This window comes from Armigeres subalbatus, chromosome 3 (assembly GCF_024139115.2).
Source record: "Armigeres subalbatus isolate Guangzhou_Male chromosome 3, GZ_Asu_2, whole genome shotgun sequence".
Taxonomy (NCBI): domain Eukaryota; kingdom Metazoa; phylum Arthropoda; class Insecta; order Diptera; family Culicidae; genus Armigeres; species Armigeres subalbatus.
The window spans coordinates 174,348,063-174,364,485 of record NC_085141.1 but is presented as its reverse complement, the minus strand read 5'-3'; the positions used below and the strand labels follow the sequence as shown (position 1 = coordinate 174,364,485).

The window sequence follows — 16,423 nt, the reverse complement described above, 5'->3', positions numbered from 1 at the left end:
CTAGCTATCTTGTTAAAATGATGCATATTGTAGAAATACCCATGAATAGCGTTACAAATAAGACAAAAAATCAGTATTTGCTTAGCTAGGACATATTGCCCCCCCTTCCCCTACTTCATTCCATATTATTTTAAATAGAAATAGGGGAACTGCTCCGTCTCACTGATCATATATTCATCTCATCGCGAAACAAAGAAATAAGGCACCAATTCCGTCGCCTCATTTTGCTAACATGCGTGCTTACTGCTGAAAAAATCACAAAAATAAGAAACAAATCAAATACCCTTTCATGGCTTTGTTTTTTTGTGGGGTGAAAATCGGAGCTATGCGACGAAGTCCAGTTGAAGAGCAGTTTAGAGAATTATATAATTATGTAGATTTATAAGGAACGGAATGAAATTAAAATTGTTTTATTATTCTTATGATGATCACGACAACTTCCTACATAGTATCAACAAATACAATCCAATGTTTTATCGCAGTTTTATTACTACTCTTAAAACGATTTTAATAACTGCTTCTAGATTGGTCCGTTTAGCCAGAAAGTTATCTGGAACTGGTAACTGGTCATGAAAACCTCTTATAGAGCATAATATATCTAGAAATGTTACTTGGGACGAGTTCTATGAGCGTCTCGACAACACCTACGGAGAATGCACAAAATAAGCTATAAGCTCTTCTACGCTTGTGCGTTGTATGCTCGCTTCAAGGGTCCCTTACCAAAACTGCCTTTTTCCTCTCATCCACATTCCTTTCCTTTTTTTAGTTTCTTTCCCGTCAGAAGTGTGATGAAAAAGTCTTGAGAAGGTGATGGCACAAATCTCTCAAATTGGTGGGAACGTGCTATCGGCTAACAACTAAATGATAATGAAAAGATAAGTTCAATCCCTGCTTCTAGGTCACAGTGCACACCAAGACCTCCCCAGTAGTATAGGAGTGCCGTGGATTGGCTCTCTTTCTCATGTGTGCGCTTGGTACTTTATAAATTGAGCGGGTCAATATATGTACTTTATAAGCAAATGAAAAGTGTTTTGGATTGTATAGGGCCAATGAAGTTTTTTCCCAACCATAATATATAGTCTCTGTTATGATGAAAATGTATTAGAAGACGCTTTGTTTTTTTCCTTGAATACTTGAAATCAACTAATTTGAATAAAGCGAAAAAAGATCTAAGAAAAACGAAAGGTATACTCACTTTCAAAACCATTTTCCTCAGTATCAGCCGCCTCGGTCGACTCCTCCATTCCTATCGCCAGAGCAGAAACACGCGAATCAAACAGACAAAAATTTTAATTTGAATCGTTTCAATCACATCCCGTTTAGCTACTGATCACCTTTGTTACAGCATTTGCACAGCAAGCATTCCCTGAGGCAAGAGCTCTTCGCGTTCTGTTTCTGCGATGGATTCCTCGGCTGAAGATGAGAAACCAAGGCGGGTCTCCGTCGTCGGCATCCATTATTCTGCTCCCTGCCGTTTTCGTCGCCATCGTTGCTTCCGTTGGTGGAATTTAATACGTCGCTCACCAACACCGACACGGACTTATGTCTCACCCGTGGCGCAGATTCACCCGGTTCGACATCGATGGCCGTGAATCCTTTAGAACTTCGACGCACTTGCTGTTGACTTGTGATGGGTACCACTTGGCTTGGATCTTGGCTACAGCTGGCCAAACTGGACCTAGGCGCACGTGCTGCCAGCTGCATCAGGTCCAGTTCCACACCTGGCCACACTCACGCACTTTTTTCTATTTACTACAACTTTATCTCAGACTCAAAATGCTTGTTTGCTCCGTAGCTGTCTGTTTCTATTCACTATTTGCCGATGCTTTCTGTAAATCTGTCCGAAAACATAGTCATAAATTCAATTTTATTGTTGGATTGGATCCAAAAATAAAATGGTAATGAATCGAATGAAGTAAGGCTGAATGAATGGCCCTGAAAATGCCACTAATAATGACCAATGAGTTGAATTAGCACTTTTGCTCGTGCTATTTTCATGTTACATGTCTTGGAAACTAAGGAATGCCATGAAATAAATTGAGACGGTACTTGTGATTGCAGTTTTTAAATTTATGCATATGTCTGCTTGCATTCGTGCTTTTAACTGTTCAATGAACAATTGACATGTCTGTAAAAGTATTGCTTCTTTCCGAGATTAATAATTGTACAATAAAGGCATGCAAGTATAATAAATAGTAATCGATTATATTCTCATTTTACGAAACTGAAACCAATGTAGCGTGTGTTTTTCTCACAGCCCATAGGTACATCAGAAGGGTAGACGGTTCATATAATATTGATAATTGGGGAACTGTTCTGCGCTTCATCTCATAGCTCTTATGTTCATCCCATCAAAAACAAAGCAATGAAAAGGAATTTGATTTGTTTCTTATTCTGGTGTTTTTCTTAGCAGTGAACACGCATGTTGGATCGGTGCTATATTTCTTTCTTTTCGATGAGATGAATATATGTTCAGTGAGATGGAAAATGGAACAGAGTTCCCCTACCTAGTCAAAAAAAGTTGAGATTTTCTGCTTCTGGATGGCTGACAGATCTCACAACAATGCATCTCACGTCCGCTTTTTTGCTGTCGGAATGATATGTACAATGCATGAAGCTTTTATTAGCAGGATATTATGTAGCACGAAAGGAAGCTATTTTAAAACCATTTACCTGTATGGAACTTCAGATCCCCATATTTTAACCTTCATTCAAGTTGTCCGTCACTATGGGATCTCCTCCTACATCGTAGGTGAGTATCGCGATGAGAACTTTGCCGCACAGAACCCTTTAAATTTTCCTCCAAATGAGGGAAATTTTCATTTTGTCATGTCACATGTCCGGGGCATAATAAGGTATCTATGCCCATCCTCAAAATGCTGTTGCTAATTTTTTGTGACCTTAAGTCAACAAGCACAGGACTGGCACAGAATATTCACAATGAAATGTGTCAAAGAATAGCGCACGGCATCAAGGATGGTATATAGCAGTTGCAAACATTTATTAAAAGGACTGATGTAAAAATGCCAACTCTCGACGACGGCGCACACCTCTATATATAACATTATAAATAATCTATTATTTTTGTAGACATATTATTTGCAATAGATATGTTAATAAATTTTTTTACTTGTATCAAAACAGCTAAAATGACAACCAGATACATTTTTCCTAAAAGGTTAGAATTAGTGTAGGGGAACAGACGGCTTTGGCAGGTTTTGTTCTATTATTGGCAGGGGGGTTTTTGTCGACCGAATTTTATGAAATTTGGCCACAATATTCTATGATATGCAAAGAATGTTTGGGCCAAATTTGAGCATAATCAGTCATAAAAAAACCCCCTGCCAATAATAGAACAAAACCTGAGAAAGCCGTCTGCCGTCATTACCCCTAGTTCAAATTATAAATGAACCGTGAATGTTGGTACGAATGCATTTTTGTTCAAACAACAATTAATTATTGCTAAAAATATGCACCTTACATTTATTTTTCTGATTTCCAGATTCGCACAAATGCGCACACAAGGCTGTGTGATGTTTTTACAAACAAGAAGGATGTTTCTTTTTTCATCACTCAAAATGTGGCATCTGCGCTACTGGATACCCACGCGAGTGAACAGGTCATATCCCGCACATTAGTGGTACTTTTAAAGCCAATCCCACTCATACGCGATGATTTAATATCTTTATCTGTGCATTTTTCCTGCTTGCTAAATTTAAAACGTTTTTTTTTGCCCAGCAGCCAAATAGAAAATCTCAACACTCTATAAATAAATTACAAGACTGCAAAACGGATTCGAACGGGCCTCGTAGGGTTCACCAAGATGTCGAACATTTTCAAATTTACGAAATAATATCAAACATAATAATAGAAGTCGCCATTCAGTGTGTTCGATGCGTACAATATACTTCCGATTGCACAGTGGTCCTGGGGAGGGAATTGAAAATCTGCAACTGGTAAATCTCCAACAATAATGTCTGCTTCCGATTTTAATTGTCTAACTGCATAATTACATCACATGATTAATGCAATGTTCAAAGCAAATTTCCAGCTCCCGGCTGAACATCTCAAACATGGCAGTGAGCAGCTTTATGAAGTCTGGCACCATATTATGTCGAAAATATGGGAAGACGAGGAATTGCCTGCTAACTGTTTGGCCAGCCTCATTTGCCCACTATTTAAGAAGGAACACAGACTGGAGTGCAACAATTACCGAGGAATTGCAGGAAGGATTATGACCAACGAAATGATTTTCTCCCGCAGCGAAATAAAAACTAGCGTGGGAAACGTGAAAATATACCCGATTGAAAAACACGTCTATATTCGTCTTTATTATTTAAAAATTGTGAAAGACAGTTTAAAAAAACATTCTTCCGGTTTCTCCCCGATGACTGAGTATATACAGTGCAGAGTACAGTGTATCTGCACCCTTAGACTGAACATACCGACACTCCTCCTCGCTGAACACTGGACCCTTAATCCTGACGTAGTTCAAGCTCCTCTCTGAATTGTTGCTGCATCTTAATCGGTCCAGCCAAACCGGTTCGCAGCCAAACCGCTTCCTGTCCCGTGTCGGACAGCGTGACATACTCTAACTCCATTGTTGATGTTGTTATGCAACCCTGCTTGCGGCTTGCCCAACTTACGCTTCCATCACCGACCAAATACACTAATCCGCTGGTGGACTTCCGGTCAGTTGTGTTACCGCCCCAGTCAGCATCGCTGTACCCGATAAAATCAAATATTGGGTCCTTTCACAATTTTTTTTAGGGTCACCCATTCGTTTTATATTTTTCATTTTTCTGTGAATCTTTTTTACAGTCTGCAGAACTTTTTAAATATCGAAAAAAAGACACATTTTTTTGACTAATTTTCGAACTTACATCATCCTTACACAAAAAACATTTCTTTCTCGTTCAGGAAAACTTACGTACTACATTATTATTTTTTCAGACTAAGGCCGAAGAGGCCTGTGCGGTATATAAGAGTCTTCTCCATTCGGCTCGGTCCATGGCTACATGTCGCCAACCACGCAGTCTACGGAGGGTTCGCAAGTCATCTTCCACCTGATCGATCCACCTTGCCCGCTGGGCACCTCGCCTTCTTGTGCCTTCTTGTCGGATCGTTGTCGAGAACCATTTTCACCCGGTTACTGTCCGACATTCTGGCTACGTGCCCGGCCCACCGGAGTCATCCGATTTTCACGGTGTGTACAATGGATGGTTCTCCCAGCAGCTCATGCAACACGTGGTTCATTCGCCTCCTCCACGTTCCGTCCGCCATCTGCACCCCACCATAGATGATACGCAGCACTTTGCTTTCGAAAACTCCAGGTGCGCGTTGGTCCTCCACGAGCATCGTCCAGGTCTCGTGTCCGTAGAGTCCGTTTTGTAGATTGTCAGTTTGGTACGGCGGCGAACACTATTCGATCGGATCGTCTTGCGGAGTCCAAAGTACGTACGATTTCCAGCCACTATACGTTTCCGAATTTCTCTGCTGGTATAATTTTCGGCAGTCACCAGTGAGCCCAAGTACACAAATATTGGTGCAATCTTGATGAAATTATAAGATGTAAAGAAAAAGTACCGAATTTGTACACTTATTACCTATTTACTAAAACGGCAATATCTCAGACCCAGAACAACATTTTTTGGATCTTTTTTTATGAAAATATTCCTTATAAATAGCTCTTTGTAGTAGGGTAATTCGCTAAATGTTGAACGGCTAATTTCTTCGCCTATTATTGAACGTACGTGCATTTCTTATGGAAGCTCAACAATAGGCGACAAAATTAGCCGTTCAACATTTGGCGGTTTCCCCTACGTAAGTTTTACTGAACGAGAAAAAAATATGTTTTGTGTGAGGATGAAGTAAGTTCGAAAATTAGTCAAAAAATGTGTTTTTTCGATATTCTGCAGACTGTAAAAACGCATAATACCAAAAACTAATTCATGGAAAATATAGCCAAAGATCCACAGAAAAATAAAAAAATATAAAACGAATGGGTGACCCCAAACAAAATTGTAAAAGGATCCAATATTTGATTTTTTTACCTGCAATGCTCATTTTTTGAAAATCGATCTGGCGCGACCTCTAAACGATTTTTTAGAAAGTCGGTTTGTTCTACAAAAAATATCCAGACAGGTATATCTTTCAATTCAGGGTTGAGCACCATAACTTTTTGAACAACGATTTTTTTTGGGATACCCTAAGTGCTCAACTTTAGTTGATGGTTTTGTGTGGCTACAAGATAGCGCACCGCACGTTTCAACTCCAGCCAGTCCCGTTGCGCAGGCTGGCTGGTGTTTTTACTAAGGATCAAGATCGCCGCTGCTAGTCTTGTATTCGCGACTATGTATAGTAACGCACCGATTGAATGTTGTCAGCCAGTAGCTCATTAGCGTTCAGTCTGAAATACCTGGGATCTAGTGATTACTTCGACGTCTTCGCACCAGCAAGACCGAATCGAGAATACACACCCTGCTTATCCTGCTGCTGCAGTTCTCGTTCCAGCCGTGTAATCTGCTGTCCATTCTTGCAGACGATAATCATATCGTCAACATAAATCAACACATAAATCCACTAGCCGCTACTGCATCGTTTGATAAACAGACAAGCGTCCGCCTCCAACTGGCGGAACCTAAGACCAATCAACACTTCCTTCACTGTCGAGTTCCTTCGAGTTCTTTTCTTGTTACATTGTATAATACACGAGAGAGGCACTATCATGTTTTTTTTTGTTTAATTTTAATGAAGGTTCCCAAAATATGTTTAGCCTTTTTATTGTAACCGAAATCGTTGGTTGTCCTTGATGACCTACAACAGTGAGCAGAACACGGAATGTCTGTTGCAAAGGTGCGTGCCCGGTGCCCGGTACCGGTGCGCGCCCTTACTAAAATCTTCACCGAACCGCTGTGCATAACCTTGGGCAACCATGCGTAGCTTGCTCATCTTTTTCAATTTTAATTTTCAATTTCAATTTTATCAGATGCTGAACAATATTATTTTCCTGAAGCCGATGGGGGAATTAGCAGCGGCATTGATTTTAGTTTAGAAATCAATCAAATGTCGCCAGCAGGGTCCAAATTGTGTAGGGGTTTAAATCAAGTTGGTTCCCGACTAGAAGGTCATATCAAAATTATATCATCCTATGTTATTATGTTATACTAAATTTTTATAACAAAATGTGTTAGAAACATGGTGCAGGATGTTGTTAAAATATCTAAATTTCTATCAAAAACTGTACGACTGGAAACAAAAAACTATCAAATTTTGTTACAATTTTATCATAAAAATAACATATTTTGTTAGAAATTTATAACAGAATCAGATACAAAATATATTGTTTTTACAGGTCGTGATAGGGCTACAGATTGCGATCAACAATCATAATTTTTTGTTTTTGTCTGAACAAGAATATTTTTCGAGAACATGAAATTACCAACATTACAAATAAGGCAACCTTCTCAAATTATATCAGCGTTGTGATGGCTGGAAGACTTTGCTACATCTATTTTAATTGCCTACTGTTGGGCAATTCGGTGTTAAACATTTTTCAAATCATATTATGATATAATCCTGTAACAACATTTGAAAGATAATGGCTACTGAGAACTAAATTGTATCAAAATAAGTTATAAATATCACAATATGTTAAAATTGTGTTGAATTTTTGTTATGCTCTTCTAGTCGGGATATCAAAATTATATGAACACATATTATTATGTTATACTAAATTTTTATAACAAAATTTGTTAGAATCATGGTGCGGGATGTTGTTAAAATAACTAAATTTCTATCAAAATCTACACTACTGGAAACAAAAAGCTATAAAATTTTGTTACAATTTTATCATAAAAATAACATATTTTGTTAGAATTTTATAACACTATCAGATACAAAATATATTGTTTCTATGCATTGGAAATTTTTATAGGTCTTGTTAGGTCTCCAGGTAGTAGTTAACAATCAGATTTTTTTTTGTTTTTGACTGAACAATAATATTTTTCAAGAACTTTAACTTTAACTAACAACATTACAAATTAGGTAACCTTTTTAAATTATATAAGCGTTGTAATACCAATGGCTGGGAGACTTTGCTACATCTATTTTAATTGCCTACTGTTGGGCAATTCAGTGCTAAGTATTGTTTAAATCATATTATGATAAAATCCTGTTGCAACATTTGAAAGATGATGGCTACTAAGAACAAAATTGTATCAAAATAAGTTATAAATATCACAATATGTTAAAATTGTGTTCAGTTTCTGTTATGCTCTCCTAGTCGGGTTACCCTAGTCCACGTAAAGGCTACAGGACTACTCCAAAAACGAACTTTATAAAGCACTATACCAAAGTAACATTTTAAGCTTTATAACATAAGACCATAATTTACTCTACATGAATCTAATAAAACCAGCATAAACGGTCTTACGGTCTCTACTGGCAAATATGAAAAATTCATAGTGAAATTCAGTCGAGAGCAGGTGATAAAACTACTCAGGTATACAAAAAAATACTTAAAAATGTTAATGAATCTGGTATTTATGTCTTTTTTTATTATTATGGATTTTCAAGACCTATATATCATCCTACATCCTTCTGCTCTTATTATTTAAATCGGCTTTCCCGATAAGGCAAACACAAATATAATTATTGTCGACTGTTTGGCTTGGTCGCAAACATATATTCTGGAATAACATGAAGCGTTCCAAATAAAGCCTGTCCACGTTAAATTTCGGACAGTCAGATAATGTTCAATTCATTTGTCGCCATTTCATCAATTTGGACGAAAACTAAAACATGCTGAAAGTAGCGGTTAGGCGAAGAGATTGAGCTGTCATGTAAATAGTTCGTCTCAGTGATTGGCAAAAATGTTTAAAAATCGCGTTGGATGATGGGTGTCCGAAATTTAACGTGGACAGGCTTTAAAGTACATAATTGCCGACATTTGATTTGCAGTTATCTCAAAACCTATTTAGCTTTGGCCTAGATTGACACTTGATAAAAATGTCTTAATGTCAAAGTTCACACATCCTATTTTCATTTTATATGAATCGTTATGTTTTAGAAATAAGACGTCCTTCTCTTCGAAAACAATTCGTAAGGAGGTAAACATATTTATTCCCTTGTAGAATAAACCTACGGAAAATGGTACCAATTGAGCATGAGTGATTTTTCGGCCGAATAAAGGCAGAATATTCGTTTCACCGAATAACTAAAATTTAAATATTCGGTATTCGGCCGAATACCACTATTCGGTGCATCTCTAATGCATTTTTATGCGCCATATAGGGGAGACTGGGTAGACTTGATCCCCTTTTCTGATTTCCAATGTATCACAGCCAAAATAAATAAACATACGCGATTTCCACACAGACTCTCTAAGAAATATAGTATTTAACTTTACTGATGTATGACAGTCCTTAAATTATTGTTGTTATTGATACACAATCGATTTTTTGGAGTGCTGTCAAAAATCGACTTTTAAAATATTCGGGGGAAATTGACCCCTCTCCAAGAACTTGCTTTGATAAAATTAGAAAGGTGCCCTCAGGTTTTTTAAATATTTTTCCTTCAAAATACGCGGAATTTTCGAATTGCTGTGCGTATACGTGAACGATTTTTGTTATTGAATTCGACATCAGTTCAGTGCGTGTTTTTTCGGAGTAGGTATCGAGCAAGCGTTGTGCAGTGCGTGTTTTAGTCGTCGCGAAATAGTTAAGATATCGAATCAGTCTTCGGGAAAATACGTAAGACACACGCGTTGCTTTTCCGTTTTTGTATCATCATGAATATGGCGTCGTTCAAATGAAATAATTAGTCGCTTACCAAGGCGATTCCCAATATATTTCCTTCCCAACTAACATACTATTCCTTTCCAGTGCGCTCATGGAGATGCAGAGGATTCCTCGGTCTCTTGTAGAAATGAGTGTCGAACTAATTTTCCTCCTCGTATCCTAGTTGACTGTGAGGACGTAGCCGGCATCGTTATTGGTCTTGAATTAAAGAAACTCCGAAACATGTAGATAGTAAGAACAGCTTTCTAGTCCCGACAAAACTATTCAATTGGTGAGCTGTGCATTATTTGTTGTTTCTCGGCCAATCACGACTAGCAACTACAATGGGTACAGTCAATCAAGCCAAGCTAAGCTTAACTAAGCACTCATAATCGATTTTCTGGCAATAAGTTGCTTACAACGGGCAACTGAACCATTGTTTGCTTTTGAAGTTAAATTAGGTAGGGGAACGGACGGCTTTGGCAGGTTTTGTTCTATTATTGGGGGGGTTTTTGTCGACCGAATTTTATGAACTTTGGCCACAATATTCTTTGATATGCAAAGAATGTTTGGGCCAAATTTGAGCATAATCAGTCATAAAAATAACCCCTGCCAATAATAGAACAAAACCTGCCAAAGCCGTCATTACCCCTATGAATAATTTAAAAAAAAATGGCTAAGATGATGTTAACTGTTTAAGTAAATAAAACCTACAGTTAGACGCTGTATAATAAGAAAATAAAGTTCGTTCAGCCCTCAATTTTAAAAGAAAACTAATTAACCATCCTGTCCTGTTTCTCAAACAAATGCTGTCAAAAGAAGTCACGCAAAAAAAATCATAAAATTCGCAAAATGTAAATAAAGAAAACATACTTGAATCTGAATCTCCAGTTAGCCTTACGAGCAAAAGTAAAAGACAAGTGTTTCAAAAAATCCTAAATAATTCAAAGAAAGTTTTCCATCGAACTGAGCAAATTTCTCTCATCGCAAAACAAAGAAATACAGCACCAATCTCGTTTTTGCTAACATGCCTGCTCACAACTGAAGAAAATCACAAAAATAAGAAACAAATCAAATTCCTTTTCATTGCATTGTTTCTAATAAGAAAGATTTTCAACTTCCAGCATCGAACGACGAGACAAACTGTTAGTATACTACCAAAATGTGGGCGGCATCAATTCTTCCATCGAAGAATATCGTCTAGCTGTCACTGATCAGCGCTATGACATCGTCGTCTTCATCGAAACATGGCTCAATGAGAACACGCTATCTAGTCAGGTGTTCGATTCTGGATATGAAGTTTTCCGTTGCGACCGGAGTCATAGCAACAGCAGAAAAACTTCCGGAGGAGGGGTATTGGTCGCTGTTGAATCAAGCCTGCAGCTCAGAAGAAGATTCTTCCTGGGAATGTCTTGAGCAGGTCTGAACGTCAATCGAGCCGCGACATTAATTATGTTGGAATTCACTGCAATTCCGTTTCGTCGATCCTTGAGGCTGCTAATTCTATTTATCACATTGTCGTACTTGGTGACTTTAACTTGCCAGGGGTCTTGTAGGAACACTCCCTCAATGGCTTCCTTTTTCCGAATGCTAATCTCTCCGTTCTCCACGCTGGAGCTACGAAGCTTCTTGATAGTTACAGTTCAGCCACGCTACAACAGATCAATTCCATTACTATTGAAAATAATCGCTAATTGGACTTATGTTTCGCTAGCGATGAAGGGACATCCACATCCGTAAGCATATGTAGTCGACAGATTCGTACCGAAGATAATTCGTAATAAACAGAGCGGGCCACCTTGGCAGACAAATGCGCTTCGAAAACTAAAACGTATCAAGAGGAGTGCTCTGCGAAGTTTTGTTAAATATCGAACAATCCCGCTCAAACGCCATTACGCCACACTCAAACGTGAGTGCAAGAGGATCAGCAAGCGATGCTTTTAACTCTATCAGCAGAATATTCAGCATAAGTTTCGATCACAACCTAAACAGTTTTGGAAATATGTGAAGAAACAGCGCAAAGAGTCTGGACTGCCATCGTCAATGACGCTCAACGGAGTAACAGCTGCTACCACCCATGAAATTTGCCTATTCTTTTCTGAGAAATTTGTGCTTCTTTTTTTCTAGCAAGAATTTGATCGTGGAGCAAATTGAACTAGCAGCAAGACACACCCCGCTTGTGGGTCGAACACTCAGCTTTATCAATATCGATGAAATGGTAATATAGTCAGAGCCTCTTCAAAGCTGAAATCGACCTTCAATCCAGGGCCAGACAGTTTCCTTTCTCAAAAGACACATTGAAGAATTGAAATGACTCCTCTGCTGTGCATCTTTCGTAGGTCTATTGCAAGCTGCATTTTCCCTTCATGTTGGAAGTCAGCGAACATGTTTCCGGTCTAAAAGAAGAGAAATAAACGAGACGTCGACAATTACCGTGGTATCACCTCTTTGAGCGCTGTTTCAAAACTATTCGAACTCGTGGTCATAGAGCCACTACATGATCATTGTAAGGAAAATATCAGCGATGACCAACACGGCTTTATGTCTGGACGTTCAACAGCTTCAAATCTCCTATGCCTAACTTCCTATATAGCGGAAAGTATGGTCACCATTGGCCAGTCATGCTCAAACTGACGTCATTTATACTGACCTGTCTGCTGCCTTCGACATGGTAAACCACGATACTGCGATTGCGAAAATGGAAAGATTTGGCGTCAACGGCAGACTTCTGGAATGGTTTTGTTCGTAAATGTCTGGTCGAGAGCTAAGTGTTATTGATTAAACACCTCCGTTCATTTCCACATCAGGCATCCCGCAAGGCAGCCATCTGGGACCTTTGATTTTTCTCCTGTATTTTAACGATGTGCACCTCCTTCTTAGAACTCCACGACTATCCTACGCTGATGACCTCAAGATTTATCTACAAATCGGATCAATTGAAGATTGTATTTTGCTTCAGCAATAGCTACTAGTTTTCGAGGAATGATGTAAATTAAACCTTGTGATTGTCAACCCGAAAAAATGCTCGATCATCTCTTTCTCATGGAAAAAAGATGCCATCCAATTCAGCTACCGGCTACAGGATACTTTGATCGAACGCATAAGCGAAGTGAAAAACCTAGGAGTGATTTTGAACTCTCAACTAACGTTTAAACAACAATCTCCTATATTGTGGACAAGGCTTCCCGTACGTTGGGTTGTATACTCAGGTTGACCAAATACTTTACAGATGTTCACTGCCTGGAATCGTTGTACTGTTCGCTACCCCGATCGAGGAAGTTTGGAGTCCGAACTATAATAATGGCGTTGAGAGGATTGAATCTGTGCAGCGACGTTTTCTACGCTTTGCGCTTCGTAGATTCCCATGGAGGAATCCTTTCCGACTTTCAAGTTATGAAAGCTGTTGTCTCGCTCCATGTACGAAGCAATGTGACAAAGGCTTTGTTTGTTGCTGATGTTCTACAAGGTCGCGTAGACTGCCCAAGAATCCTGGACCAAATTAGCATTAATGTCGCACCTCGAGCGTTACGCAACAACATGATCCGTCTACCGTTTCGACGCACAAACTATAGCCTACATGTTTCGCGTCAAACGCTTCGTCGACGATTCTCCAGTGTATTTTTAAGATTGGAAAATTGACTATTTTTTAATTGTGTATCGATTTGACTTGACAAATAGAATAAGGATTAGAATAAGACCAAACATTATTGGGGCACTAGAATGCCTGTTGATGTAAAAACAAATAAAGATGAAGAATAAAGATAAAGATTTGTAACAACCAATGTTTTTTTACCAAGAATAAATAATCGCATACCCAATAAATGGTGTAATCTGAATAGGCTACACATATATAAAGATAGAACCTCATCAAATATTCTTCTTCTTGTTGGCTTTACATCCCCACAGAGCCGCCTCGTAGCTTAGTTTTCATTAAGCACTTCCACAGTTATTAACTGCGAGGTTTCTAAGCCAATTTACCATTTATTCGTATATCATGAGGCTAACATGATAATACTTTTATGCCCAGGGAAGTCGAGACAATTTTCAATCCGAAAATCGCCTAGACTGGCACCGGGAATCGAACACAGCCACCCTCAGCATGGTCTTGCTTTGTAGCCGCGCGTCTTACCGCACGGCTAAGGAGGGCCCCTGATGCTAATCAAAAATGCGCTAATTATACAGTACTTACAGCCTTTTAAAATTACGAGCACTTGCTAGGTATTTTACATGATTTAACATGAAATGAAGATGAGATAAGTGATCGTTGGCAACAAAATACTCTTTATCATGTCATTAAGCTCGAAATCTGAATAGGCTATTAGGCCTAGTTGCTCTAATAAATGTCGAGAAAATAACTTGAAATCTACATGTTTTCATCTGATAGAGCTTCTTCGGGTCCACTGTGCACAGGCCAATGATTTCACTTGACCAGCTATTAGCAAACAAATCCACCCGCCGTGATCATGATGGTGCCGCGGTGCCATACAAATGCGTTCGATCTTTTATTGGCATTAAATCGATGTTATTATTACGGCTCGATATACCACCACTAAGCAAGTCAAGAATAATTCTTCTACCGGGAAATAAAAACCGACGCCTGCTGCTTACCACTCTACTAACCGTCCTCGTTTTCAATGATGAGATTTTTACGCGCAACCGCACCAAACGATAGAAGCAAAAAATCACGATCGTGAAAATCAATCACGCTAACCGTGAACGGCCGGACGCGCGTTTGCAGACTGGATCGAATGGACTGCCAGCTCGACACGTTAACCTGTGAAGTTTGGCATGCCGCTCATTGCTTGCTGTGTGTACACCACGTACATGCGAGAAAGTAACAGTTGTAGATAGTTGGGAAACTCAAGTGGTGGCCTGTGGTGGCTAACTACCACAATGCTCGGAAATCGTTCAACGGATTGAGTTTGAACTTTGGGCGTAATCGTGAGTTTGTGATGAGAACAGGCGTTGTAAGGAATTTACAGACAAATCTTCCACATCTCGATTAATATTTCCCCTCTCTGGATTTTTTTTATTCCTTCTCGTTCTGTTAATTTCTCATGCCAATAAAAATTCATGTACCCCTCTCTTATTAACTGTATAATAAAATGATATTGATTGTATATATCACAAAGAACCATGGCTCCGTAAAGTGTTATACACGCCTGAGCCTACCAAATAAACGAACTTGGAAAAAAAATGGAAAAAAAAAATTCATGTATGCCCGCAGTTTATTTTAACACGTTTTTGACGTGGGATTTTCTTTTCTCTTTACTTACCGGGTGTCATTTTAAAATTTCGAAATCGACCGCGTTACGTTGTGTTGAAAGATTTGAACGTTGAAAGCGCTTATCACAGCAAACGGATTTCTATGGTGAATCCTCCAACCCACAGATTTTAAGTATGCCTTTCATATACATACATGTCGAGTAAGACCCAAAAAACTTGTTTCAATAGGCCAAAAACTGGTTTTAAAGCAAAACATTTCCTTCACAGAACCCTATTAATGTGAGTGCGCCTTTTTCTCGCGTCATTCGTTCGCTTGATTCTGATTGGTACAGATATCAACGAGTGAGCTTCAACTACTTACTTATGGGTCCTGTACAGTTCCGGTGGTGCTTGAAAGATCTCCATCCTGAGCCATTTTGGTCGACTTCTTTTATTTCTTTATCGAGGCTTCGCCGCCTCTACTGCAATGTCCCGCTGGGTTCCGGACTAATGCTTGTTTACAGAATTTGTTTCCGGCCTACGTAAGGTGTGGCCGATTCAGCCCCTTCCTATTCTGAATTTCTGTTGCTATCGGCCTCTGGTGACAACGACGATAACGCTCGTTGTTTGAGATGCAGTTGCAAGGCCACTATGCACGAATCATATACCGCAGGCATCTGTTGAAGTTCACCTGCTGCAGCTGTTGAGTGTTCTCCATTGATACACACCATGTTTCGCTATACGCTAGCACAGATTTTGCGTTAGAGTTGAAAATTCGTTTTTTTTGGTGCGTTTACTTATCTGCCTATTTTTCCAGATATTTCTTAAACTCGCAAAGGCAGCCTTTGCTTTCTTGATCCGTGCACCTATGTCGATCTTGGTATCAAGATAGAAGGGGTCGCCGTGTTTACATCCAACGATTTGGTTTTGTTGACGTTTATGACTAAACCTGCCGAAAAAGAGCGCTCGGCTAGGTCGTTGAGTCTACTCTGCATATCAGAGCGCTGATGAGCGAGTAATGCAACGTCATCAGCTAATTCGAAGTCGTTTAGGTGCTCCATGCACCCCGCGTTTTGGTTCACGGTCTATCGCACCTACCAGAATCTCGACGAATACGATGAGGAGCAGTAACGATGATAGAATACATTCTTGTCTCACACCAGCTACGACCTGGATAGAGTTGGACAAGACCCCATTGTGCAGCACTCCACACGGGAAGGCCTCGTACAGTGCCTTGATGAGGCCGATGATTTTCTCAGGAACTTCCTTGCGTCTCAGGGCGCCCCACATATTTGCGTGATTGAGACGGTCGAAAGCGTTCTGTAGTCCATGAATACTAAGTAAAGGGACTCTTGGAATTCATTAACCGGCTCCTGAATGATACGGAGCGTTACAATATGGTCCACACAGGATCTTCCGGCCTGCCGCGCCGAAGAGTC

General features: G+C 39.4%; 1 protein-coding gene across 2 annotated transcripts in view; it reads right to left on the bottom strand.

Annotated features, from left to right (window-relative positions):
- LOC134224109 (Kv channel-interacting protein 4-like) overlaps positions 1 to 14,520 on the bottom strand; it is a 105,078-nt gene extending 90,558 nt beyond the window's left edge. Inside the window, exons 1-3 of one of the 2 annotated variants that reach the window (XM_062703355.1) lie at positions 14,357 to 14,520; positions 1,335 to 1,837; positions 1,196 to 1,246 (exon numbers count right to left, since the gene is read on the bottom strand). In XM_062703355.1, the coding sequence (XP_062559339.1) occupies positions 1,196 to 1,246; positions 1,335 to 1,704 (421 nt within the window). In that variant the 5' untranslated portion in view covers positions 1,705 to 1,837; positions 14,357 to 14,520. The remainder of the gene's footprint in view (positions 1 to 1,195; positions 1,247 to 1,334; positions 1,838 to 14,356) is intronic. The other variant, XM_062703356.1, reaches the window with a different exon arrangement.
- Between the last annotated feature and the right edge of the window lie 1,903 nt (positions 14,521 to 16,423).